Genomic DNA, 27731 nt, shown 5'->3' with positions numbered 1-27731 from the left:
ATGATGTTATAGACCCAATTATTACACCCTAAACATAAAATTACTTTAAAGCACAACCTTACTTTACTTTGGCAGGTCCAAACTCTCTTGGGCACTTAGATATTTTAATGAAGAAAATATCCATCGGTTAAATCTTAAGTTGTAAACTCAATTGACAATATATGTAATATCTATTATATAAACATATATATACACACATACATACTAATATAGGTAATATCTTTCTGATTCATGAGAATTAACTGATACCCATCCATAATTATTGTATTTTTTAACTACTTACAAAAGAGTTTTCGGTGCTGATAGGTGGGGCTATGATCGATGATGTGGAATTGAATCCATATGCACATTGAGCTTCATTTCATTGTCAAGAATCTGAACAAGCTGTTGCATGGATGGAAGGTGACCGGATTCCAGCTTAGACCACACAGGTACATCTACAAAAATAAAGCGTACCACCCCCTCCAAATTAAAGATGATTCTATAATAAACATTCTACAAATATGTATTGTCTAGGCACACAGCTAGAAATACAAAAGAATTAAGTTCCTTGCTTTAGGCAGTTTACATTCGAGGAGGGGCAATACCAAAGGACTTATACAAACAGCTACAAAAATCACATTTTTATAATAAGAATTAAAACTAGAAGATGCTATGAGAGGGACACAGAGAACCTGGGAAGGAATCTTTGTACTTACTACTATTAAAAGTGAGAAATACTAAAATTGAGATATTATTATTAAACATGAAAGCTGAAATATAGAAGAATGGTACAAGGGAAGCTAGAGAGGTTGGCAGGGACTAAATCAGGGATCAACCAACTATAAAGGGTCAGAGAGTAAAAGCCTTTTCAGCTCAGGAAGTTAAATGTTAAGTAGTCTGTTCCAGCTACTTAACATTCATTGTAGCCTGAAAAGAGTAAGAGACAATACAGAAATGAATGGGCATGGCTGTGTTCCAATAAAACTTTATTTACAAAGAAGGCAACAGGGGATATGATCCATAATGCCATGGTTTGCTCATGGCTAGGCTACATCACGCAAGGCCTTTTGACCATGTTAAATGTTCTCCTCTTTACCTTGGGAACGAAATAAAGCCATTTAATAAATCTGAAGCAGTGAAGGAACAAGACGAAATGTGTCTTTAAAAAAATTCTTTTAGGAGTTCCCATCATGGCTCAGCGGAAAACGAATCTGACTAGTATCCACAAGGACGCAGGTTTGATCCCTGGCCTTACTCGATGAGTTAAGGATCCAGCATTGCTCTGAGCTGTGGTGCAGGCCGGCAGCTGCAGCTACAGCTCCAATTCGACCCTTAGACTGGGAACCTCCATATGCCGCAGGTAAGGCCCTAAAAAAAATTTTTTTAAAATAAATAAATAAATAAAAAGCCTTTTAAGCAGTTTGGAGAAGATCTCAGCAAATTTTCTAGTACAGTTTTCCACTGTGGTACAACGGGATAGGCAGCATCTCTGTAGCCCTGAGACACAGGTTTGATTCCTGGCCCCAGCACAAGTGGTTTAAAGATCTGCATTGCCACAGCTACAGTGTAGGTCACAACTGCAGCTTGGATCTGAGCCCTGGCCTGGGAACTCCATAGGCCTTGAGGTGGCCAAAAAAGAAAAATAAAAGCCAGCAGCAGCAGCTAGATAGTAAATATTTTAGGCTTTACAGACCAAGAGGCAAAATCAAGGATATGATATAGGTACTTATATAACCAGAGAGATAAATATCCACAAATTTTTCATTGATGAAACTCAAAACTCTAGAATGAATACTGAAATCTGAATTTCATATAATTTCCATGTCAAGAACAGTCTTTGAGTTTTTCACCATTACAAAAGGTAAAGCCATTATTAGCTAATAGGTCATATATGCCAACCTCTGATTTAGAGGGTATGTTAGCGGATAACAAGATAATTGTGGCTTGGATTAGGGTGGTTAGCAATGAAGATAAACAGAAACAGGTTTTTGAAAACTGTAAAAGGTAGAACTGACAAAATTTGCTACTTCATTAGATACGGAGAGCAAGGAAGAAAGTCATGTTATCCTAGGTTTCTTACATGGGCAACTGGGTAGGGTGATAATGGTGCCATTGAGTAAGTGAGAAATGCCAGAAAGGTGCAAACTGGAGTATAAAAGAATTGCAGGGAACTGGGGTAATCAACAGTTTGGGAGTAAGTTGGTAATGTTTAAGATCCCCAGATACGTGGGAGTTCCCGTTCTGGCACAGTGGTTAACGAATCCGACTAGGAACCATGAGGTTGCGGGTTTGATCCCTGGCCTTGCTCCGTGGGTTAAGGATCCGGCGTTGCTGTGAGCTGTGGTGTAGGTTGCAGATGCGGCTCGGATCCCGCGTTGCTATGGCTCTGGTGTAGGCCGGTGGCTACAGCTCCAATTCAACCCCTAGCCTGGGAACCTCCATATGCCGCAGGAGCGGCCCAAGAAATAGCAAAAAAAAGACAAAAAAAAAAATTAAAAAAAAAAAAGATCCCCAGATATGAATACCTAGAAGAGAGATCTAGAGCTCTCCAGAACTATACATTTAAGGATGCTCACAGAGATACTACTCTAAAGCCATGGGAGTAGCAGAGGACCATATAAAGAGATAATTTAGCATACTATGAAAAACAGCAAAGCCTGATGCTTGTAATAAATCATTTAAAATTTATCACAGAATGAAAATTATTCAGAACCCACCATTCAAAGTTATCTCAAATGCACCTGTTGACATACACTGGTTCTCAATCATGTTGCTCAAGAAGAAGACCATCATACATGCATAGACCTAAAAGAAAATACAATTAAAAATAAAACAGGTAAAGCCAATTTGAAATCAAAACAGCATGACATGTTCAGACACAGTGATCTTCTTAATATACAGTCAAACTTTTACCTAATAATTGCCCTTGGAATGGATAAGCAATTAGATCCTGCTATATAGCACTGGGAACTATATCTAGTCACTCATGATCGAGCATGATAATGTGCAAAAAAAGAATGCATATATACATGTATGTGTAACTGGGTCACCTTGCTATACAGTAGAAAATTGCAGAACACTGTAAACCAGCTATAATGGAAAAAATAAAAATAATTATAAAAAAATAAACTACATTAAGTTTCTAAACAAACTATTACTGCTATTCCATATGTACAGAACAAGAAAACTGCAACTTTATAGGTCTATACATTCTAAAGAATTTGTTATTCCTAATGTAAAGATAAAATTTCTAGAAATCATATAATAGCCTTAATAAGTTAAAAGAATATCAGCATAAGAAGGGTTTGTTTCAGCATTTTTATAATATAATGTATGAATTCACAAGAGAGTAGTGATGCAATGATCAGCAAGTACATGTATTCAATATAACCTGTCCATGTTCCAAACAAATCATTTTAGGAACTCCCTGGTGGTTCAGCAGGTTAACGACCCCATGTTATCACTGCTGTAGCTTGGGTTCAATTCCTGGTCCTGGAACTTCCACATGCCACAGGTGCAACCACACACACACACACACACAAAAACAACCCAGATCATTTTAATTCAAACTTAAAAAAAAGTAGGTTAGAAAGCACTAGCATGTTAAATTACTTTATTCACCTTTGAAGGCAAATCTGTACCCTCCCAAGAGATTAGAAGCTCCTGTTGGACAGAAAGGTTTTAACCTAACAAAATCACCTGACTAAAAGCTGGATAGTGAGGATGTCAATTCATATCAAGCTGTTTCAGAAAAACCCATCAAAATGCCTATAGTAGATAAGAAGGAGCTTGCCACCAGCTCCACTCGAGCTAGGTGGGCTTTGACTTCATAGTTTTCCTAGCATTTACGTACAAAGTCTAATTTCATGAGAACAATACACAAGGAAGTATCATGAAAGCTACAATTTTCAAGTAACTTCTTCCATTGTTGACAGTAGATCAACAATGTTACATGTCTACTGAAGTAAAATGTGCCATAGATAATTTAGAATCAACAGAATTAACAAACATGGCACAAAATATTATCAATAAGTAGTTAATTCCCAATTCTTATTCCTATCCAAATCAATGTTTCATTAATAACAGGGTAGACACACACTTCAATTAGAGGTAGCACCTGAGGATGTTTATGTTAAGAAGTCTTTCCTATTATTGAAAATAAGTGGTTCTCTAAGAAAAAGAAGTACAGCTATACCAGGAATTGGCTAAAAGTAGTCTCAGCTAAAGGGCAAGATCAGATAGAGGATTCCAAAAAAGAATACTTCTTAGAAGGAAACCTAAGCAAGCTCACTCAAAAGAGAAATAAAAATTAGTTCCATTTCTCACAGCTGCAACGTAGAACCTCCAGAAAAAGATGATTTTAAGTAAAATAGCCAAATGATCTAAAAAGAATGTATGCTGCAGCAAGACCCTAAAAAGAAAAAAAAAGAAATAGCACCAGATTCTTATGTATATTTATGACTGTTTCAGGCAATATGCTTCAGATTCCTCATGAACAGAAAAACCAAAGAACAAATAATAAAAACACAGTTGTTGTTTAATTTATTTTTTGGCCATGCCTGTAGCACATGGAAAATCCTGGGCCAGGGATCAACCCAAGCCACAGCAGTGACTTGAGCTGCTGCAGTGACAAAGCCAGATGCTAATCCACTTTTTTTTAAGGGAACTCCAAGAAAAACAGAGTTTTGACAAGAATAAATAGGTGAAAATCCTATTTTTAATATGAATAAACCCATTAATACCTACATTAGTTGTTACAAAGGGCCTACATTACGTACATATTATGTTTTGCTGGATGATTTGGCCCAAGTTATATAATCAAAATCAGGTATGAAATTCTATTGTGCCTAGGTTCTACTAAAGTAACACCTCCCTATTCTTCAAACAATAAAAAGGCAAGACCCAATCATTTTTAATATATAGATATAAAGACTAAGGCCAAAGGAGGTTAAACACTTTGCCCAGAGATTAAAAAAAAAAAAAAAAAGGTGGTTTAGGAGTTCCCATTGTGGCACAGCAGAAACAAATCTGACTAATATCCATGAGGATCCATGAGGATGCGGGTTGGATCCCTGGCCTCACGCGGTGGGTCAGGGATCTGGCATTGCCATGAGTTGTGGTATAGGTCGCAGATCCGGCTCAGATCTGGCACTACTGCGGCTGTGGCACAGGCCAGCAGCTATAGTTCCAATTCAACTCCTAGCCTGGGAACTCCCATATGCCATGGGTATGGCTCTAAAAAACAAAACAAAAATAGTGGTTTAAATTGAAATAATAGAGCTAAAAGCATCTAAAAAAAAAAAAAAAGAAAAATCCATTAAAATACTTCATTGACAGCCTAAAAACCTAGAGCTATCAAAGCTATTAAGTTACATACCTTATTTTCTTGGCCCCATTGCCAGATACTAGGAGCTTGCATGCCGAAAAAAGCAAAAGGATCTTTGCCAACGATTATTAAGCCTATTAATACTAGCTTGAAGACTGACAGGAAAGATGCTATATGTCTATCAAAAGAAAAGAAAGACACAACATTGTAAATCAACTATAATAAAAAAATAAAAATTCAAGTAAAAAAGACAGAATTTCATCAGAAGCTTCAATTTCTCAAGTTTATGTGTACGAATGTTTTCTAAACACCAAATCTAAAAGTTGCTAATTATACTGTGAAAGAGATAGTAAAGTTTACCATGTAGCTTTAAAACAAAAATGTTCAAGATCTTTTAAAGCAATCAAAAGTTTATAAAATTATATAGCCTTGGCCTTTAAAAATACCGTTATTTTAACAGTACAGAATTTTATAACATTGACCTTCTATAAAAATGTAAGAGTTCTTGGAACTCCCGTTGTGGTGCAGCAAAAACACATCCAACTAGTATCCATGAGGATGTGGGTTTGATCTCCGGCCTCGCTCAGTGGGTTGGGGATCCAGCTTTGCTGTGAGCTGTGGTGTAGGTCGCAGACATGGCTCAGATTCCGAGTTGCTGTGGTTGTGGCTGTGGTGTAGGCCAGCAGCTATAGTTCTAATTCAACCCCTAGCCTGGAAACTTCCATATGCCATGGGTACCACCAAAAAAAAAAAAAAAAAAGAGTTCTTGATCTATGTTCCTATTAATAAAAATTACATAAGAAAACACATCTTTAGAAGAGCTACCATTTATGAAATGATCTTCTTTTCCTTCTTACAGAAAAATTCTATATTTGGATCAAATAAACTTATTATAAAACTGTTCCCTAAAAATTAAGAAATTATAATAACTAAGGAAAGTTAATTGAACCAATTCACAAAAGTAAAAAAATAAAAATTCACCTAAAGTCCTTTATAAGGTACTGATATTTACTTACCTATATATCGGTTGAGGGAGGTAATTCTCTCCTTCAATGCGGATGTCTGGGTACCGCTGGCTAATAACCCGCATGTACTCCTCAAACACCCGCCTATAACCTCAGGAAACACTGCAGAAAAATAAAAGTACTTCCATTAGGTGGCTTAGAATTATGCCTAGATTTTTTAGTTATACAAGGCCTAAAAATCATTAACAAGATAAAAATGTTTCTCAAGAAGTGTCACAAACTAATAATGATTGATGCTGGATACATGAAGGTTTCTTCACAAATTTCACGTATTTAAGTTCCTTCCCTTTAGGTAAATCCTTTTATTAGGACATTAAACTTCATAGTTTTGGGTTATTGTTGGACAGAAGCAAATACCTATTCATGTAAGTCACTATATTATAAGCTCTCAAATCAATGTAACATTTTGGGGGAGGGGTTCAATAACTGTGTAAGTACTGAAATGAAAACAACTCATTTATCTGGAATAGGGACTTTCAAAACTGGGGCCTCAGAAGCTTAAAAAAATACCAAGGCAGGAGACATGACATCCTGTTTCTTATTTCCACTCTGCCCTTATTGGGCAAATATGCCTACTCAATAATAAAAGAAACCTCAAAAATTCTTGGGAGTTCCCATCGTGACTCAGTATTACCAAACCCAACTAGCATCCATGAGGGCTCAGGTTCGATCCCTGGCCTTGCTCAGTGGGTTAAGGATTCAGTGTTGCCATGAGCTGTGGTATAGTTCACAGACATGGCTTGGATCCCAGGTTGCTATGGCTGTGGCGTAGGCTGGCAGATATAGCTCCAACTGGACCCCTAGCCTGGGAACTTCCATACGCCACTGGTACAGCCCTAAAAAGACCAAAAAAAAAAAAAAAAAAATCTTAGATCCTTTCTGACTCTAAAATTTGATTGTACTTTGCAAAGGAAAACAAAGATTGAGAAGATAATTTTCAGCAATATGACAGTAATCCACATCACTACTGCAGAAATTAAGTCAATAGAATCAAATCATCTTCATTAAAATCTCTGAACTAAACTGTGGTTTATATGATAAAATGTTGCCCCACTAAGAAAAGGGAGATATGCTACCAGAGGACAAACACAAGAGGGGAAAAGGGCACTGAAAACTTTAAGATACTGATGAAAGAAACTGAAGACACAAATAAATGAAAACATACCTCATGTTCATAGTATGTGGAAGAATTTATATTGTTAAAATGTCCATACCATCCAAAGCAAATTGTAGATTCAATGCAATCCCTATCAAAATTCCAAAACATTTTTCATAGAAATGGAACAATCCTAAAATTTGTACAGAACCAGAAAGGACCCTCAAATAGCCAAAGCAATCTTGAGAAAGAAGAACAAAGTTGGAGGCACCATGCTTATTTCAAACTATTTCAAAGCTACAGCATCAAATCAGATCAATGGGACAGAATCCAGAAATAAACCCACATATATATATATGGTCAAGTAATTTATAACAAAGGAGCCAAGAATTACAATGGGGAATGGAGAGTCTCTTTAATAAATAGTGTTAGGGGAGTTCCCGTCGTGGCACAGTGGTTAATGAATCCGACTAGGAACCATGAGGTTGCGGGTTCGGTCCCTGCCCTTGCTCAGTGGGTTAACGATCCGGCGTTGCCGTGAGCTGTGGTGTAGATTGCAGACGCGGCTCGGATCCCGCGTTGCTGTGGCTCTGGCGTAGGCCGGTGGCTGCAGCTCCGATTCAACCCCTAGCCTGGGAACCTCCATATGCCGCGGGAGCGGCCCAAGAAATAGCAACAACAACAACAACAACAACAAAAAGACAAAAAAAAGACAAAAGACAAAAAAAATAAATAAATAAAAAAAAAATAAATAGTGTTAGGAAAACTGGACATGTGAAGAACGAAAATGGACCACTATCTTACACCATACAGAAAAATCCACTCAAAATCTTTAAAGGGGAGTTCCTGTCATGGCACAGCAGAAACGAATCTGATTAGGAACGATAAGGCTGAGGGCTCGAACCCTGGCCTCGCTCAGTGGGTTAAGGATCCTCGTTGCGGTGAGATGTGGTACAGGTTGCAGACATGGCTTGGATCGGGCATTGCTGTGGCTCTGGTGTAGGCCACAGTCGTAGCTCTGATTAGACCTAGCCTGGGAACCTTCATATGCTGTTCATGGGCGTGGCCCTAAAAAGGACAAAAAGACAAAAAAAAAAAACTTTTAAAGAGTCGAACAGAAGACCTGAAACCATAAAACTCCTAGAAGAAAACAGAGGGAGTTAAGCTCCTTGACACCGGTCCTGACAATGATTTTTTGGAATAGATACCAAAAGCAAAGGCATCAAAAGCAAAAATAAACATCAAACTAAAAAGCTTCTGCACAGTAAAGGAAACCAGTAATAAAATGAAAAGGCTGCCTAAAGAATAGGATAAAGAAAATATTTGCAAATGGATAGAATATGATGGAAGATAATATAAGAAAACGAATGTGTGTATAAATAAAACTGGGTCACTTTTCTGTACAGCAGAAATTTATACAACACTGTAAATCAGCATACTTTAAAAAAAATCTAAAAAAATATATTTGCAAATGTAACCTCTGATTAGGGCATTAATATTAAAACTATGTAAGAAACTCATACAACTCAACAGCCAAAAAATTAATAATCTAATTTTAAAACGGGCAAAGGAAACTGAACATTTTCCCAAAGATGACATACAAATGGCCAGCAGGTAAATGAAAAGGTGCTCAACATCACTAATCTACAGGGAAATGCAAATCAAAACCACAATGAGTTATCACCACATACCAGTTAGGATGTCTATCATTAAAAAGAAAATATAAAACAATGAAGGTACCACTTGGCAGGAGGGAGCAGGATCAGTAATTAAGTTATAGTAAAGTGAAACCTGCTTTGTCAATCACACTGTCATTAAGGAAAAAAAATACCAAGGACCACCACCAACCCAAGGGAATAGCATCAAGTTTATAACTGGTAGAACCAGTCCAAATATTAGTAGATCTCAAAACTCACTTTTCAAAAAAAAAAAAAAAGAGCAAAAGAGAAATTCACCACCACTTTTTTTTTTTTCTTTATAGGGTCACACCTGTGGCATATGCATGTTCCCAGGCTAGGGGTCGATTCAAAGCAGCTGTTGGCCTATGCCACAGCCACAGCCTGAGCTGCATCTTAAACCTACACCACAGTTTGCAGCAATGCAGGATCCTTAACCCACTGAGCCAGGCCAGGGATCGAACCTGCGTCCTCATGGATACTAATCAGGTTCTTAACCCACTGAACCACAACAGAAACTCCTCATCACTCATTCTTTATAAGTAATACCACCTCTACACATAGAATGAAAATTTCACAGAAGATACAGTCTTTTTTGTTTTGTTTTTTGTTTTTTTGCCTTTTCTAGGGCCACTCCCTCGGCATATGGAGGTTCCCAGGCTAGGGGTCTAATTGGAGCTGTAGCCGCCGGCCTACACCAGAGCCACAGCAACTCGGGATCTGATCTGCATCTGCAACCCACACCACAGCTCATGGCAACGCCGGATCCTTAACCCACTGAGCGAGGTCAGGGATCGAACCCGCAACCTAATGGTTCCTAGTTGAATTTGTTATCCACTGAGCCATAATGGGAACTCCAAGATACAGTCTTTTTAAGAAAAGTATGAAGTTTTGGCAAAGGGAAACAAATTTCTATTAACTACTTAAAAGAACTTAAGAATCTCCAGGCTTATCTTTACTAAACACTCACTTTGTCAAATATTTTATTATTACTGTTGTTAGATTCATCAAGTATTAGATTTTGTCACAACTTTCCATACAAGAAATTCTTAGGAATTTCCTTGTGGTATAGTGGGTTAAGGATCTGTGGCTTGAGTTTTATCCCTGGCCAGGGAACTTTCCATATAAGAAATTCTTAGGAATTTCCTTGTGGTACAGTGGGTTAAGGATCTGTGGCATGAGTTTTATCCCTGGCCAGGGAACTTCCACATGCTGCAGGTGTGGCAAAAAAAAAAAAAAAAAAAAAAGACAAAATCTCAGATATTTAATGACATGAAATAAATATTTGTGATTTCTCCTTTTAGCACCTCTTGAACTCACCTTCCCCTTTTACTTACAATAACCTACCCCCCAACTGTCCTCTCACCCACACCTAGGATTGGATCCTGTTTATACAGTAAGACCCAAGTCCTTGCCAATACCTGATGATCCAGAATTGCAAACCTGTCACAAGAAGGCTTGAGTTTGCTCTCTAAAACTGAAAAACTGCTATTTTAAAAAGTAATTATCTCCAGAGAGGTGAACTTTTAATCAAAGCTGCTGTGGGTAGAGAAGAGTGGTAATCTTTGAAAAGGACTGAGGAAAGGAGATAAATTACTCTTCAAAGAAAAGGTGAAGACACATTTTACTGAGAAAAGTACAGATGTGAGCCAAAGGAAGAGTGAATGATGTCTTCTCAGATCTTCCAGTTTTCTATTTCAGCCCATCTTGAGGCACTGTTGCATTCCTGCCTTTGGACCTTCGGATTCTATACTATTTACTGTTACTATTAGTAATTTTACTTCTATTACTTTTAGTAATTTTAAACGGATTTCCAAATGTGATGTTCAAACCAGTTCAAACTATTTTCTCTACTACTTGCATTCTAAGAATTTCAACTAATATTTCCCCCATGCTATACCCAGAAAAATCAGGAAGATATTTTGTAAATACCGTACTTTCTGTCAACAGTACTGACCAATCCAATAGTTCAATGATCACTGAAAGCTGCATTTTTAGACGTAATCTTCATTTCTCCTTGCTGTTTAGTAGATGAAGTAGTAATAGACATTCGTCTAGTCTATCACATGTTCTAAAGGTTTTGAGCAATGAAATCTGAACAAGGTGCTTTATAAACACCAGCACAGCAAGTTAAAGACCCTGCCCCCACCCCTATAACTTCATATGGTGCAGGTGCAGCCAAAAAAAAAAAAAAAATTAAGTTGCAAAACAGCACTAAACAGGTATGCGCTTATCACGTTCAGAAACTGTATTATATGAAATCAAGTGATTTCCATTCCAGCTGACTGATTACTCTTGGAGCACTGCAGTTGCCACCATGGTAAAAACACATACACAGGAGTTCCCTCGTAGCTTAGCAGTTAAGGATCTGGCATTTCACTGCTGTGGCGTGGGTTCAATCCCTGGCCTGAGAACTTTTGCATGCAGCAGGTGCAGCCAAAAAAAAAAAAAAAAAACCCAAACAAACAAAAACAAAAATTAGAAAAGACCTGAATAGTATCACTAATAGATAGCATTCATGGATACAACAATTTTTTCCCTCTAGAAACACCTTGGAGAGACCAGAGGACATTTACAACTGACCATATACATTAGCTCAAAAAGAAAGCTCACTAAGAATGTCACCAGCCACCTCAGCAAACAAAGGATGTTGCAGCCATCAAGCCATGAGCCACTGAAGATATCCCCTAACTGTGCACCCCTGAGATTTAGGATGGAGAAAAACAGAATACTGGGCCTACAGTCAAGGTACATATGAAAGCAATGATTTCAATAAGCCCAAACCCTGGCATCTTGCCATATATAGAAAAGCAGTAAATTCATTAACTTAAGATGTCTGATTTTAATTAACAATAACCATTTGATGTTCTGTTTTTTTAGGTTTTTTTTTTTTTGCAAAAAATCCTATTTGTCCTGGCTCCTCCCTGTCAGAGTTGAGGGGCTATCCCCTGGATTACTCCTCAGTATGTCCACCAAATAAAACCTAACAGCAAATGTCACATTCTCTATTTACAGTGTAATAAACCAGAAAATTTTAAAAACCCAACCCACATAAGATCTTCTTAGAAGGAGCATTAACTAGTTCAACTATGTCAAATTTTTATTTATTTTTTTGCCTTTTAGGGCTGCACCTGCAGCATATGGAAGTTACTAGGCTAGGGGTCAAATTGGAGCTGTAGCTGCTGGCCTATGCCACAGCCACAGCAACTCGGGATCCAAGCCACATCTGTGACCTACACCACAGCTCATGGCAATGCCGGATCCTTAACCCACTGAGCAAGGGCAGGGATCAAACCCTCATCCTCATGGATACTAGTCGGGTTTGTTACTGCTGAGCCACAACAGGAACGCCATAATTTTAAATGTGATAACCACTGACATAATCATAATAGTTTCTGTCTATGATTTTATGAAAATAACTGGACAAATACACAAGATATTTGAGAAGAGTCATAACAAAGTAATTTTACGAAAAATTAGGACCAACAAAAATGTTAAAAGTTTCAGTGGTTTAAATAAAGAATACTCATCTTATGGAATACTATGCCTACTAATACAGAATAGTAGTTACTGATATGAAAAGGTACTGATATGAAAAATGATGCAGGGGAAGCAAATTTCAAAAAAAAACATACAACTATGTACTCATTAATATAAAATTATGTAACACAGTATGTGTCTGTGTAAAGAGTTTGAAGGAGGTGCTTCAAAATGTTATGAGTTAGAAGTATTTTTTACTTTCTTCCACGTACATCTTTATTATTTTTACAACATACTATTTTCAAAGCCAGAAAGCTATTTAAGCTGAAAGTCAGTAGTAAATAAAGTTTTCAAAGGTTTATTTACTGAAGTTCTATAACAGCATTAAAGACAATACAAATAAGAGTTCCCTTTGTGGTTAGCAGTTAATGAACCTGACTAGGATCCATGAGCATGCAGGTTTGATCCCTGGCCTCACTAAGTGAGTTAAGGATCTGGTGTTGCCATGAGCTGTGGTGTAGGTCACAGATGTGGCTTGGATCCTGAGTTGCTGTGGCGTAGGCTGGCAGTGTAGCTCCGATTCGACCCCTAGCCTGGGAACCTCCACATGCCTTGGGTGCGGCCCTAAAACAGCAAAAAAAAAAAAAAAAAAAAAAAAAAAAAAGACCATACAAATAAAATTACAACAATGAGCACTTGAAAAATGGAAGTATTATGTACACTATCCTAGGTGGGGTTTTTTGTTTTTTCTTTTTATAGCCGCACCTGCAGCATTGGTAAGTTCCAAGGCTAGGGGTGGAACTGTAGCTGCAGCTGCTGGTCTATGCCACAGCTTGCACATGGCAACTTGGGACCCTTAACCCACTGAGCAAGGATCCCACCGCATCCTAACAAAGACAGCATTGGATCCTTAACCTGCTGAGCCACAATGGGAACTCTTGGGCTAGATGTTTTTAACTGATTATCTGACTCCAGTTCTCCTCACCATGTGACCCCCTTCCTCTCCCCACCCCCCATGCTGAGTCAGGCTTCATTTTCATATATATGTCCTTTCTTTGGCTAGTAAAGTTCATTCTCTGTATCTCCTCATGGAGTTCCCGATACCCTTCAAAATTTCATTTCCTCCTTTGCAAAGTCTTCCAACTCTCCCTGAATGGGTCATATTTCTTCACTCTGGGTTTTTAAGACCTCTTTCAGAACACTCAGAACAGAATGTTTTACTGTAAGATTGTTTACATGTCTGTCTCTCACACCAGAAGACTGGTTTTCAAAAGTTGCTGTTAAAAAAAATTCCTATCTTCCTAAAATTGGACAAAAAGGGAAAACAAGCAGTATGAAAAAAGGGGCATAAAACACAAGGACTTGATTATCAGCAGTGACAAGATTTCTTCCTCACCAACCCCAGGCTGCATCCTAGTTAAGGTAAAGGTAAAATCATGTGAAAACACGATTTCCCCTTCTGGAATTCAGGGAAGGTGACAATCAAATGAACCAGAGGAGGAGTTCCAGCTACGGCACAGTGGGTTAAAAATCCAACAGTAGTAGGTCAGGTCCCTTAGGAGTCAGGTTTCAATCCCAGGCCCGGTGCAGTGGGTTAAAGGATACAGCACTGCCGCAAGTGGCGTAGGTCACAGCTGTGGCTCAGATTCCCCTGGCCTGGGAATTTCCATACATCCTGGGTGAGGCCATTAAACATAAAATAAAAGAGCCAGAGGGCTCCAATTACACTTTTTTTTTTTTTTTTTTTTTTTTGTATTTCTGTCCGTTTTGGGGCTGCACCCACGGCATGTGGAGATTCCCAAACTAGGGGTCTAATCAGAGCTGTAGCCTCTGGCCTAAGCCACAGCAATGCCAGATCCAAGCAGAATCTACAACCTACACCACAGCTCATGGCAACTCAGAATCCTTAACCCATTGAGCAAGGACAGGGATTGAACCCGCAACCTCATGGTTCCTAGTCGGATTCGTTTCCACTACGCCACAATGGGAACTCCCAATTACATTTTTACGTGGCAAAGATGGTAATGTAACATATATGTATGCTTTCAATTTTTCCTGTAAGCTTCCTAATAGTACCTCAGAATATTAGAGGTAATTGGCCAACCCCTCATTTTACAGATGAACAAGATGATTACTGAAGAGATTAAATAATTTCCAGAAAGTCATTCAGAAGATAGAAAGCAAACGGAATTAAGAATGGAGGCCTCCAAACTGCTGGTTCAGTAAATGCTGTTTCCCAGTAACTATACTATTTAAAATTTATGAGGTTATTTACGAGGTTTCTAAGTAATATATTAAATTTGATTTCTACCACTTACCTTAATGACAAACTGTAAGGAAACAATGTTTCAAGTTTCTGTGAAATGAGATAAAACCTTTAAAACCATTCCTATTTTACTTACACCTAAAAGCTCTGAACTAAACTACTTCATTCATTATTAGAAGAAACAACTAAGAATCCCCACTGCAATCGGGTTAAGAATCTGACTTCAGTGGCTTGGTTTGGGTTCAATCCCCAGCCTGGTACAGTGGGTTAAAGAATCTGGCATTGCCGCAGTTGTGTAGGTCACACTGTGGCTCAGATTCAATCCCTGGCCCAGGAACTTCCACACACCACAGATTCAGCCAAAAACAAACAAACAAAAACCAAACTATTATGTGCAAAGCATTTAGATACTACAGTTATTCATTGTTTAAATGGTTTTTTTTTTTTAAAAAAAAAAAAGGTGACAAAATTCTATTTAAACATCACAGAACTTTAAAAAATCTAACATAGTGGCAAGTACAGCAGCCATTTTATTTGTCCTACATAGCATTCTACTACTACTCTACTATCTGGATCAATTTATTACTCCTTTATTTCACTGATTCCAAGAAGTACATTCTTCCTACTTAGCTTTTTTTTTTTTTTTTTTTTTTGGCTGTGCCAGCGGCAATATTAAAGTCCCTGGGCCAGAGATTGAACTGGTGCCAGAACAATGACCAGAGCCAATGCAGGAGCCTTAACTCACTAAGCCACCAAGGAACTCCTAGCATCTTTTAAAAATCAAGGTTTATTTCATCATTAGTGTATCACAGTTTATATGGCTGTATTTTTTCCCCTTCTGAGTGGTATATAAAATAATGGTACCTTACAATCAATCACATCTTAGTGTTGGAGAAATATAACTGCAATTTAACGTTTTAGTTTGTTAACTGTGGGTAGTTTGAGGAGACGAAAATTTTTTTAAGATGTCCCCCAGCTACTGCGTTTTTCATTTTAAAAATTGAGGATTCTTCCCCTTCCTTCCAACCAAAAAAAAAACCAAAAAAAAAAAAAAAAAACCCAAAAATGATCTCCTTTGTTTATCATTACAGTGAATGGCACATCATGAACTCAGGGGTCACTTTTGACACTTCTCACTCTGTGCAGCCTTTCTGGCCCCTCAAATAGGTAATCATCAAGAATGTTACATTTATCACAACAACGTCTTAACTGGGATTTCCTGGTGGCTCAGTGGGTTAAGGATCCAGTGTTGCCAGTGCAGCGGCTCAGGTTGCTACTGTGGCACAGGTTCAATCCCTGGCCCAGGAACTTCCATGTGCTGGGAGCATGCACTCCCCCCAACACCCTACAAGAGACCTCTTAAACCTGTCCCTATACTTCTACCACTACCTTTCTATTCCAGGTTCCACTATCTCTTGCCTGGGCATCCAAAAGTCTCCCTAAATGGTCCCCCACATCTATTTTTTGTCCCTTGTAATGTCTTTTCCACAATACTGATTTTTCCTTAACATGGCTGGCCAGACCTGCCAGGGTCTGTGCCACACTCTTTGGTCTTTAAGTTCAACAGCCTTGGCCTCAAGAAATTATGTTCTCTCCTACTACTCAGCCACTGAATGTATTATTCCCGTTGCTCAAACATGCTCTCTAAATACATTTTATCCTTCAAATCTCAGTTCTCTCAGTTCAAAGTTCATTTCCTCGTGGAAAACTTCCCTGATCCCCTTAGGTCTCTCTCATACCATATTACTTTCCTATAGCACTTAACAGTAATTCCATGTAATTGTCCATGGATTGATGACTGATGATGTTAAAGGCAACATCTATGAGAGCACTGAACTGAACTCCCAGCACCAAGCAAAATATCTGCAAAGAGTTGATGTTCAAATATTTATTGAACATATAAATATTGTCTAAGTAACTAACGTGATCTCTATAACCCAGAATTTCTCAGATTTCTTCAATTCTTTAACACTGGATTGTTAACCCACTGAGCAAGGGCAGGGACCGAACCCGCAACCTCATGGTTCCCAGTCGGATTCGTTAACCACCAACACCACCACGCCACAACGGGAACTCCAAAACTCCATTTAGAACCTGGTTGTCCTCAAATTTATGGTTACTAAAGGGGAAACATGGCGGGGGCGGGAGGAGCAGGGGTTACTAAATTAGGGGGTTGGGACTGACATATGCACACTACCATACAAAATGGATAGGGAGTTCCCACTATGGTGCAGTAGGTTAAGAATCCAGAGCTGCAGTGGGTTGAGGATCCGGCGTTGCCCTGAGCTGTGGTGTAGGTCGCAGACGCGGCTCGGATCCCACGTTGCTGTGGCTCTGGCATAGGCCATCGGCTACAGCTCCGAATGGACCCCTAGCATGGAAACCTCCATATGCCGTGGGAGCGGCCCAAGAAATGGAAAAAAAAAAAAAAAAGAATCCAGAGCTGTCTCTACAGCAGCCCGTAACAGTGGTATAAGGATCCAGCATTGTCACAGCTGTGGCTCGGATTTGATCCCTGCCCAGAAACTCCCATATGCCATGGCTGAGACAAAAATAAATAAATAAAAATAAAATAAAATGGATAGGCAACACGAACCTACTGTATAGCACAGGGTAACCTACTCAATACTGTGTAGTAACCTACATGGGAAAAGAAGCTGAAAAGGAACGGATATATGTATAACTGATTTACTTTACTGTACCCCTAAAACTAACACAACTTTGTACTCCACTAAAATTTATTCTTTAAAAAATAGGTTGTCCTAAAACTACAGCAGTGGATTCTTAAATAGCAAAAATTGGATTCTGCTGTTCTGCTTACATTTTTAAATTTTAACTCTATTGTCAATTGTTTTAACTCTACAATTGTCAATTGTTTAAGTAAGTGTCAACCATTAAGAGCTGTAGCCAGTAATCTCTTAAAATTCCAACAACTGATAAAATGCTGTAAGTCTGATTACAGGTTAAATCACGTATATATACGGGGAAAATAAAGCAGGCATACAAACATACCAAATAATATCTGTAGAATACATTTACACATAAAAACTGCAATAAAGGAAAAGGACAAAGGAATTTTAAGCTCTGTGTAGAGAAAAGTTTTTTTTATGTTCAATGCTTAAATGTCCAAATAAGCAGTAAGTATAATTTTTCCCCAAATATGCAATCGGTGTCATCAAACTTATCTAATTTAACTGCTCAATCAACTGACAGAAGAACCAAACACTCAGGTACATAAAGTAATACTGTGCATCACTGTAGGCTTCACAAGGAGCCACATCTGTCTTGTTCACCATTTTATCTTTAGCTCTTGCTAAAGCAGGTCATTCAAGCAGGTCTTGAATGAGAACTTACTGAAAAAAATACTGAAGGCAGAATGTGAAAATTTGTCTTAAGCTATTCTGTATGCTTGATCTCTAACCCTTCAATTCCATTTATATGTATTGTGCTGTTATTCTGTTTTATTAACAATTACAAAAGGGGCACAACAGATGATACAATGAGATAAAGTTAAATAAAGAGTACTCATGATAAATATAATAAGGGACAAAAATAACTGAAAGGAGTCGTTCCTGCTGTGGCACAATGGGTTAATGTAGTTTGTCTCTGTGGTGGCACCAGTTTGATGACCAGCCTGGTGCAAAGAGTTAAGGATCTGGTGTTGCCATAGCTGCAGTGTAGGTCTCAGCTGCAGCTAGGATTTAATCCCTGCCCTGGAAACTTCCGTATGTTGTGGGTGTGGCCATAAAAAAAACAGTAATTGAAAAGAAGGTAAAAACAGTTCTCTCCTTTGTTAAGGATGGTAATTAGTGAAAAGTTGCACTTTACAGCACTCAGATTTCAAATGGAATTTAAAGAATTTTCACATATTTATCCTCAATTGTCTTAGCTTCCTCCTCTTTGCCAAACAAACTTGCAAATGAACACCCAAGAGATTCTACCAAAACCAGAAATCAAATATTCACTTTACTACACAGATTAATATCTGGGGGGAAGAAGTAACAAACAATAAACTAAATTAACCTGTATTTGGTAGGGCATAGGGAAGATTAATAAAGTTATTTCCCATCTATAGATTTTTTTAAGTGAAGCACTTTGTATGTAACATGCTCTCAGGATGATTGCAAAAGAAAACACTTTTATTAGTACAAGTTTGTACTTTTCTTTCTTTCTTGCCTTTTGTCCTTTTTAGGGCTGCACCTGTGGCATATGCAGGTTCCCAGGCTAGGGATCTAATCGGAGCTGTAGCCACCGGCCTACACCAGAGCCACAGCAATGCCAGATCCAAGCCGTGTCTGCAACCTACACCACAGCTCATGGAAACGCCGGATCCTTAACCCACTGAGCGAGGCCAGGGATTGAACCTGCAACTTCATGGTTCCTAGTCAGATTCGTTTCCGCTTCGCCACAATGGGAACTCCCATGCCTTTCTAATTAAAGGAAAAAATAAAAAGGGAAACAAAAACTAAGTATCAAAAGTTCAACTGATTTAAGACCATTTTAAAAGTTTAATTTGAAGGACTGAATGCCCTTCCCTACATCTGCTTATACATTTCCAAAACTGTTATATACCTTACTGTGAGGTACATTCATTAAATTTTTGTGACAAGTGTTCTAATTCAAGCACTTGTAAAAGTGTATTTTGGAAATGCACAAGTGAAACCAAAAAATACAGAATAGAAAAATTACATAACTTGGAAAATGTGGTCTTTTTAAAATTACTTAAATACAAAAATATCACACTTAATCCTTAACAGTATTTTTAGGTTGGTAAGATGACTGCCACTTTCTAATGGAAAAAAAAATATGCAGAGGAAAAAAATCAAAACGGTCAAGCCATAATTCCCATTTAGTATCATACATGATGATATATGCCAGGCACAGAGTAAACAGTACAGGGAATGAATTTTTTTCATTCAGAAAGAAATTGCAGGGTTTTTAGTTTTCACTCCAAAAATAAACACCATCCTATTTTCTGATTCTCTTCAAACGTTACTTAAATTGATTTAATTTTAAAGATTTGCTTAGACTCCAAAGATTAAGCAAAAAACTAGTTGGGTAAGTAGAAAATCTAAACTTTAGTACCGTTACATTAAAATATGAAGTTTGAAAAAAGATGATTTTAAATGCTTTATGGCCTCTAATCTGACCATCCTATACTGAAATAAAGTCATCTTTTGAGATACAGGTTCTAATTTCCACAATTTTACAATTTTGGTTTTTATTTTTAATCTGAGCCTTTCAAACCTTCTCCAACACCACTTACCTTAGCATGTGCATTACTGCTCTGCTTCCAATACTTAACTAGGTAACAACAAAACCACTTACAGAACACCGTCGAAAACCGCCGGGTTGGGGGTGAAAAGGGTTGTTTCCTCTAATTTTCTGAATGTCCAAGAGATTTGAAAGGTAGAAAGAGATGCCAGAGCAGGGAACTCCCTGGAGGTGCGAGTAAGAGGAATGGGGGAGAAGACCCAGTTGTCTGGGAGCGAGCGGTAGTCAGAAGAGCGAGGTGCTCCTTTGCAAAGACATTTTGGAAACTGCAAACTGAGAACGAGCCTCCCGGACCCATCCATGCCTATTAGCTGTCAGAATCCCTATTCCCTCACCCGACAGTCACCCCGGCAGATCCTGGAGAAAAAGGCGTTTGTCGCTAGCAGGTCCCCCCCAACGACCTGAGTTAACCTTCACCAAACGGGGCAGCGACGCCACCTGGCAAAACCCGCGAAAGGCTAGGAGAAAAGTGAACCAAGTGACAAACGCTGGAAGCTCCTGCGCCGACACTGCGCCGACTCATGCCCACCACCGCAGAAAGCCGGGTAGCCATGGCGTGACGCCGCCGCCCGGTGCTCCAAGCGTCCCCGCGTCTGCGCCTTTCAGCATTTAACCTTCTTGTGTCCTCTTTCCCCACTCCTCCCACTGTATAAAGCAAAAGAGAAGTGAGCGGTTGTGCTTGGAGGCAAGGAGGGCGGCCTGGCCATTTCCGAGAAGAGCTCGGGAGAGGGCAAGCAGCGGAAGGCTGCTGGCGCCGTTCTTCCGGACCAGGGACGGTTAAGTCCTCTGGGCCGTGAAGCAGGGGCCTCGAGTAGTGAAAGGCGCCGGGCAGAGGAACACCGGCGCGGCTGGGGCCCGGCACATATACTCACCATATCTGGAATTTGAGCAGCGGCCCCGTGGCGTACTGCATCTTTAATCTCTTGCCAGGCACGCCTCCCATGTTGGCCGAGGCATCGCTCCGGACCACCGCCGACGCCGCCACCAGGAAAAGTAGCAGAAGCCTCATCATAAACGTGCCAGCCACTCCAGCCGCCCTCACACTAAGACTGCAGCCAGCCCAAGGCCGAGCCGGAGCCGCGAGCTGCTCCCCACCGCGCAGGCGCGATCCGCCAAGGTCGGGTAGGGAAGCAGGAATGCGCCTGCGTGTTCCGGCGCCCGCGCACGCTCTGGGAGGGAGAGCTGACCTGTTTCACGGTCCTGACCCACCATCTTGGATGTTTGCAGAGGCTCTGGGATAGAGTGAGATGATTAGGGAGGGACCTAAACAGCTGGTGGGACGTCAACGTAGCCTATTAATTATACCTCCTGACTACACCTGAGTTCCACATACACTTTCATGTAATTCGGACATTTATCTCCCTTGAGGCACTTAGGGACAGCTGTTTAACAGCTTTGATTCACGTGTGGGAGATACAAGAGAAAGCCTACGCCTTAAGATACATAATGTTTCACTCTTTGGTTGCGTGCTGCAGCCTTTTGTTTAAACTTGCAATATTGCTCTCGCCTAGAAGAATTTTTTTTGAAGACCTTTGGAAATCTTCAAATACAAGAAAATAATTACCTTAACTTGTCAACGACCTTTAACAATTACTGGCATTTGGGTATCTTACTTCTGTATAGCTCTAACCACTTCTCCACCAGAGAAGAAAATATCAGACATATTACCTCATCTATAGATTTTTAAAAGCATGTATCTCTAAAAGATATTCTTTTGGTGGTATTCTTGACCACAATACAATACCACCTTAAAAAAATTATTACTTAGTACCAAAATATTCACTGTTTAAATTTCCTGTCTTAATGTTTATTTTTTTATTGTTCATTTGTTCAAATCGGGACCAAAATTAAGTCTCAAAATTAATAAATGTCAGTCATTCTGGATCATTTAGCCCAGGTATTACAGTTATAAAATACATCAGTTATGAGTTCAAGAAACAGTAAGTTCTCAATAAATGCATATTCCTATAGTTCCTAATAGCCAATAACTTGAATGTAAGCACATGAACAAAAATTGTTTCCTAGGAGTTCCTATTGCAGCTCAGCAGGTTAAGAACCAACTAGTATCCATGAGGAGGCTGATTCAATCCCTGGCCTTGCTTAGTGGGTTAAGGATCTGGCATTGTGGGGAGCTGTGGTGTAGGTCTCAGATCCAGCTTGGATCTGGCTTGCTGTGGCTGCAGCGTAGACTTGCAGCTGCAGCTCTGATTCAACCCCTAGCCTGGGAACCTCCATATGCTGTGAGTGCGGCCCTAAAAAGAAAAAAAAAAAAAGTTTTCTAGGTTCCTAGGAGTTCTCTTGTGGCACAGTGAGTTAAGGATTGGTTTTATCCCTGCAGGGGCTTGGGCTACTGGGTTTTATCCTTGGCCTGGGAACTTACATATGCTACAGGCACAGCCAAAAAAAAAAGAAAAAAATTGTTTCCTAATTTAAGGATATAAAGTCAAAACACTTCATAATAGGGAGTTCGCATTGTGGCTCAGTGGTTAACGAATCCGACTAGGAACCATGAGGTTGTGGGTTCGATCCCTTGCCTTGCTCAGTGGGTTAAAGATCCAGCATTACCGTGAGCTGTGGTGTAGGTCACAGACGCCGCTCGGATCCTGAGTTGCTGTGGCTCTGGCTCCAATTGGACCCCTAGCCTGGGAACCTTCATATGCCACCGGAGCAGCCCAAGAAATGGAAAAAAAGACAAACAAACAAACAAACAAAAAAAACCCCACTTCATAATAGTTGATTTCAGCTCAAACTTTAAGTGACTAAAAAGAAATCATATTTTAGGAGAAAAAGAACTGCAAAACCAAAGCCTACAAATGTTTTTAGTAATCACACTGATAGTGAGACTATTTTGTTTGTATTATTATTTGAAACTGAGTCCCCCTAAAAAACTGAGTTCTCCTAATGAGTATGATTAAACTTTCTAACTAAAGCTTTATTGTTTCTTGTCCTGCCTCTCTGTTCCCCTAAGGGTTGAGGAGTATCAAAGTGCAGATTGAAACTGAGCAAAACCATTTAGTGCCCCTCCCATGTACAAAAGCCCATCTGTGTCCTCTATTTCTTGTTTGTGGAAAAAAGACTTTAGTCTCCTAGGCTGAAGTTCCAAAGAGCAGACTCAAGCAATTACTAACTAAAGAAGTGAGGTAATGCAGAAACAAAGAAATCAGTCAAGTGAAAAAAGTAATAGCAACAGAGTTAGAGGACTCCTGAAGGAATATTTAATAATCCTATGCCTCACTCTCTGTTGTTCTGCAGAAACTAAGTCCCCTCCCATCCAGGCAGAAGATGGTGACAACATTCTGGCCATAAGGATATAGACCCCAGACTGGCTGGAACCAGAAGGTTGATGATTAAGTTTCCCCAAACATCATCCTGACCACCAATCAACCAGAAGAAAGTCCACAAGCTGGTCACATACCCTGCAACTGTCATCCCAATTCTGGCTTCAAAAGCCCTTCCCTGGAGTTTCCACTGTGGCACAGCAGGTTATCCTTCATTGTCTTTGCAGCAACTCGGGTTCTACTGAGGCAAGTGTTCCATCCCTGGCCCCAGGAACTTCCATATGCTGCGGGTATGGACAAAAAAATAAAAGTAAATGCCCTTTCCTGAAAGCCATAAGGGAGTTCAAGTCTTTTGAGTATTACCTACCTATTCTTCTTGCTTGGTGCCCTGCAATAAACACTGAACTTTTCTTACCACAACCTAGAGTAAGTAGACTGGCTTCGCTGCTCATGGGGCTCATGGGCCCAAGTTCCACTCAGTAACACATTCTAAGACTATTGCATGTAATGTGGTAAAACAAAGCAGGACCCTGAGGGGCCCTCTTGGTCACAAAAACCTTTTTGTGTCCCCCATTTCTAATTTGTAGGAAATACGTTTCATTCAGCTTCCTTGGCTTTCCTTGAGTTCCAAAGGGCAGATTCAAATAGGGGAGAAAGGGAATGCAGAAACAAGGGAGAAGCAGTCAGGAAACAATAGTGTAGACCTGCAGCAGGGTCAGGTCCACAACAAGTTCTCAGTGATAGAAGGATAAAGCAAATGAGTGATTATATTGCTATCAATGAGAATTGAACTTTTAGAGCAGGAGGAAGGAAACAGATTTAGGTTAATGTATTAAAATCATGAGAAAAGGAGTTCCCTGATGGCCTAGTGATTAAGTCTTGTCACTGCTGTGGCTCAAGTTATTGCTGTGGCTCAGTTTCGATCCCTGACCTGGGAAATTCTGCATTCCAAGGATGTGGCCAAAAAAAAAAAAAAAAAAAAACTTCATGAGAAAGTGTTACCTAATACAAGTTCCTGTGCCCAAACCTCCAACGTGATAGTATTTGAAGATGGGGCATCTGGGAGATAATTAGGTTTAGATTAGGACATGAGGCTAAAACCCACATATGCACACAAATAAGGGGTCATGTGAACACAGAGCAAGATGGCAGCCATCTGCTAGCCAGGAAGAGGGCCTCATCAAGAACCAAATTGGTCAGCACCTTGATCTTATACTCTCCAGCCCCATAATTACATGAAATAAAGCTCTCACACAGTCTATGGCATTCGATTATAGCAGGTTGAGCTAAAACAGTGAAGAATTATTATGTCTCTAGCTCAGGTGTTCTTCTGATTGAATTGGTCTAGGATAGGGCTGGGCACCTGCACATTTAAGTTTCCTCAGACCACGTAGGAGAGTCTAGTGCTTTAGACTTGAAGTCTCTTAGGGCATAAACTGAGGTGTTATTTGCCTTCAGATCTACAGAGAACCCAGCAAATTGCCATGAACGTGGAAGTTACTTAAATTTTTATTGCAGTGAACAGTAGTGGAAAAATTGGCAAGTGCTAAAAGGTAATTTGTCAACATGTTAAATTTCAACTTATTGATTTATGCTGAAAATTAAGTGGTAACACGGTACTGGAAAGAGACGGAAAGTACACAGGTATTTGGGAATCCTTTAAGTGCATGTGGTAGCTAATTATTAAAAAATATCCACGTGGCTCTTTTGCTAAGGCCTGTGGTGCCAGTAGGATGGGCAAGTGTCACAATCTTCCTACTGCCAGGAAGCTCTGTAGCCACCGACGACGGGACCAGAAGTGGCATGATAAACAGTACAAGAAAGCCCATTTGGGCACAGCCCCGAAGGCCAACCCTTTTGGAGGCATTTCTCACACCAAGGGAATTGTGCTTGAAAAAGTAGGGGTTGAAGCCAAACAGCCAAATTCTGGCATCAGGAAATGTGTCAGGGTTCAGCTAATCAAGAATGGCAAAAAAAATCACAGCTTTTGTACCCGATGATGGTTGTTTGAACTTCATTGAGGAAAATTATGAAGTTCTGGTTGCTGGATTTGGTCACAAAGGCCATGCTGTTGGTGACATTCCTGGAGTCCACTTTAAGGTTGTCAAAGTAGCCAAGTCTCTCTTTTGGCCTTATACAAAGGCAAAAAGGAGAGACAAAGATCATAAGTTTTGATGGGAAAAGCAGGATAGTAATAAATTTTCATAAGTCAAAAAAAGGGAAAAATATCCATGTGTAGTTAATACACAATATTTTCGAGGCCTCAATTAAAAGTATTGGGTACAAAGTATATTAACATAATCAGCTAAAACTGGATTTAAAAACAATATAGAGAGGAGTTCCTGTCGTGGCGCAGTGGTTAATGAATCCGACTAGGAACCATGAGGTTGCAGCCTTGCTCGGTGGGTCGGGGATTCAGCGTTGCCGTGAGCTGTGGTGTAGGTCTCAGATGCTGCTTGGATCTCGTGTTGCTGTGGCTGTGTACAGCTCCGATTTGACCCCTAGCCTGGAAACCTCCATATTCCATGAGAAGCGGCCCTAGAAAAGGTGAAAAAAAAAAAAAAAAAAAAAAACAAACAACAACAACAACCAAAAAAACCCCACAAAGAAACAATATCTAGAGAACATAAACTGTATGGAAAAACATTATTTGGACCCAGTGTATTCATTTTATGGTCAAAGGTGAGTAAGAAAAGAATTCAGTAAAAAATTTGATTGAGCAGCAAGTTATCTTATGGGGACTTCTTCATAATATTAATAAAGTGCATACGTTAAAATGACCCCTAGCATTGATTCTTCCTCTTCTGGTAATGGCACTTCAGTATCTCTTTGAAGGATTGGCCAAAATTCATTGTACACAATTTTGGTAGGATTGTCAATTAAGATGCCAAAAGCTTTCCCAGCCAGATCTGTGACTATGCTTAAAGCAAAAAACTGTTAAAGCCAGTTAACTCTGGTAAAACCATGCCAGTCTGTTAATTGCAATATTTTGCCACTACTCTTTTCCTCTTAAGTTAGAGGGAGTTCATTTCCATTGCTTGTAAACCAAGAATCCATGTCTTGGCTATTGTGAATAGTGCTGCGATGAGCATGCGGATGCATGTGTCTTTTTTAAGGAAGGTTTTGTCTGGATATATGCCCAAGAGTGGGATTGCTGGGTCATATGGTAGTTCTATGTATAGATTTCTAAGGTACCTCCATACTGTTCTGCATAGTGGTTGTACCAGCTTAAATTCCCACCAGCAGCTTAGAAGGGTTCTCTTTTCTCCAATGTCCTCCAGCATTTGTTACTTGTGGACTTATTAATGATGGCCGTTCTGACTGGTGTGAGGTGGTATCTCATGGTAATTTTGATTTGCGTTCCTCTAATAATCAGGAATGTTGAGTATTTTTTCATGTGCTTGTTGGCCATCTGTATATCTTTCTTGGAGAAGTGTCTATTCGGGTCTTTTGCCCATTTTTCCATTGGATGGTTGGCTTTTGTGCTGTTGAGTTGTATAAGTTGCTTGTATATCCTAGAGATTAAGCCCTTGTCCGTTGCATCATTTGAAACTATTTTCTCCCATTCTGTAAGTTGTCTTTTTGTTTTCTTTTTGGTTTCCTTTGCTGTGCAAAAGCTTGTCAGTTTGATTAGGTCCCACTGCTCTATTTTTGCTCTTATTTCTGTTGCTTTGGGAGACTGACTTGAGAAAATATTTGTAAGGTAGATGTCAGAGAATGTTTTGCCTAGGTGCTCTTCCAGGAATTTGATGGTATCTTGTCTTATATGTAAGTCTTTAAGCCATTTTGAGTTTATTTTTGTGCATTTTGTGAGGGTGTGTTCCAGTTTCATTGCTTTGCATGCAGCTGTCCAGTTTTCCCAGCAATGCTTGCTGAAAAGACTGTCTTTTTCCCATTTTATGCTCTTGCATCCTTTGTCAAAGATTAATTGACTATAGATGTCAGGGTTTATTTCTGGGTTCTCTATTCTGTTCCATTGGTCTGTCTGTCTGTTTTAATACCAGTACCACACTGTTTTGATGACTGTTTTGATAATATTGCTTGAGGTCTGGGAGAATTATGCCTCCTGCTTGGTTTTTTTTCCTCAGGATTGTTTTGGCAATTCTGGGTGTTTTGTGGTTCCATATAAACTTTTGGATTGTTTGTTCTAGTTCTGTGAAAAATGTCCTGGGTAATTTGAGAGGGATTGCATTGAATCTGTAGATTGCTTTGGGTAGTATGGCCATTTTTACAATATTCATTTTTCCAATCCAGGAACATGGAATATCTTTCCATTTCTTTACATCTTCTTTAATTTCCTTGATTAATGTTTTACAGTTCTCGGCATA

At 39.4% G+C, this 27731-nt stretch overlaps 1 protein-coding gene and 1 pseudogene across 2 annotated transcripts; one reads left to right on the top strand and one right to left on the bottom strand.

Moving 5' to 3' along the window:
- Positions 1-286: 286 nt before the first annotated feature.
- SELENOT (selenoprotein T) lies at positions 287-21168 on the bottom strand. The gene is made up of 5 exons (NM_001163408.1): positions 20998-21168; positions 6325-6435; positions 5360-5486; positions 2700-2787; positions 287-437 (listed from the first exon to the last, which is right to left on the bottom strand). The coding sequence occupies exons 1-5, from the start codon at positions 21132-21134 to the stop codon at positions 313-315; spliced, it is 588 nt and encodes a 195-aa protein (NP_001156880.1). The 5' UTR covers positions 21135-21168; the 3' UTR covers positions 287-312.
- Positions 21169-24371: 3203 nt separating this feature from the next.
- LOC102163661 (small ribosomal subunit protein uS12 pseudogene) lies at positions 24372-25704 on the top strand (annotated as a pseudogene). The gene has a single exon (XR_014824180.1). The product of XR_014824180.1 is annotated as a small ribosomal subunit protein uS12 pseudogene (transcript).
- Positions 25705-27731: the final 2027 nt, after the last annotated feature.

The sequence above is a fragment of the Sus scrofa genome, chromosome 13, assembly GCF_054392235.1.
Source record: "Sus scrofa isolate SSC_HxYL_T2T_F1_AM1 chromosome 13, Sscrofa_HxYL_maternal_Yorkshire_Landrace_v2.0, whole genome shotgun sequence".
NCBI lineage: Eukaryota > Metazoa > Chordata > Mammalia > Artiodactyla > Suidae > Sus > Sus scrofa.
Note: the sequence above shows the minus strand (reverse complement) of the source record. Positions and strands in the feature narration are given on the sequence as shown.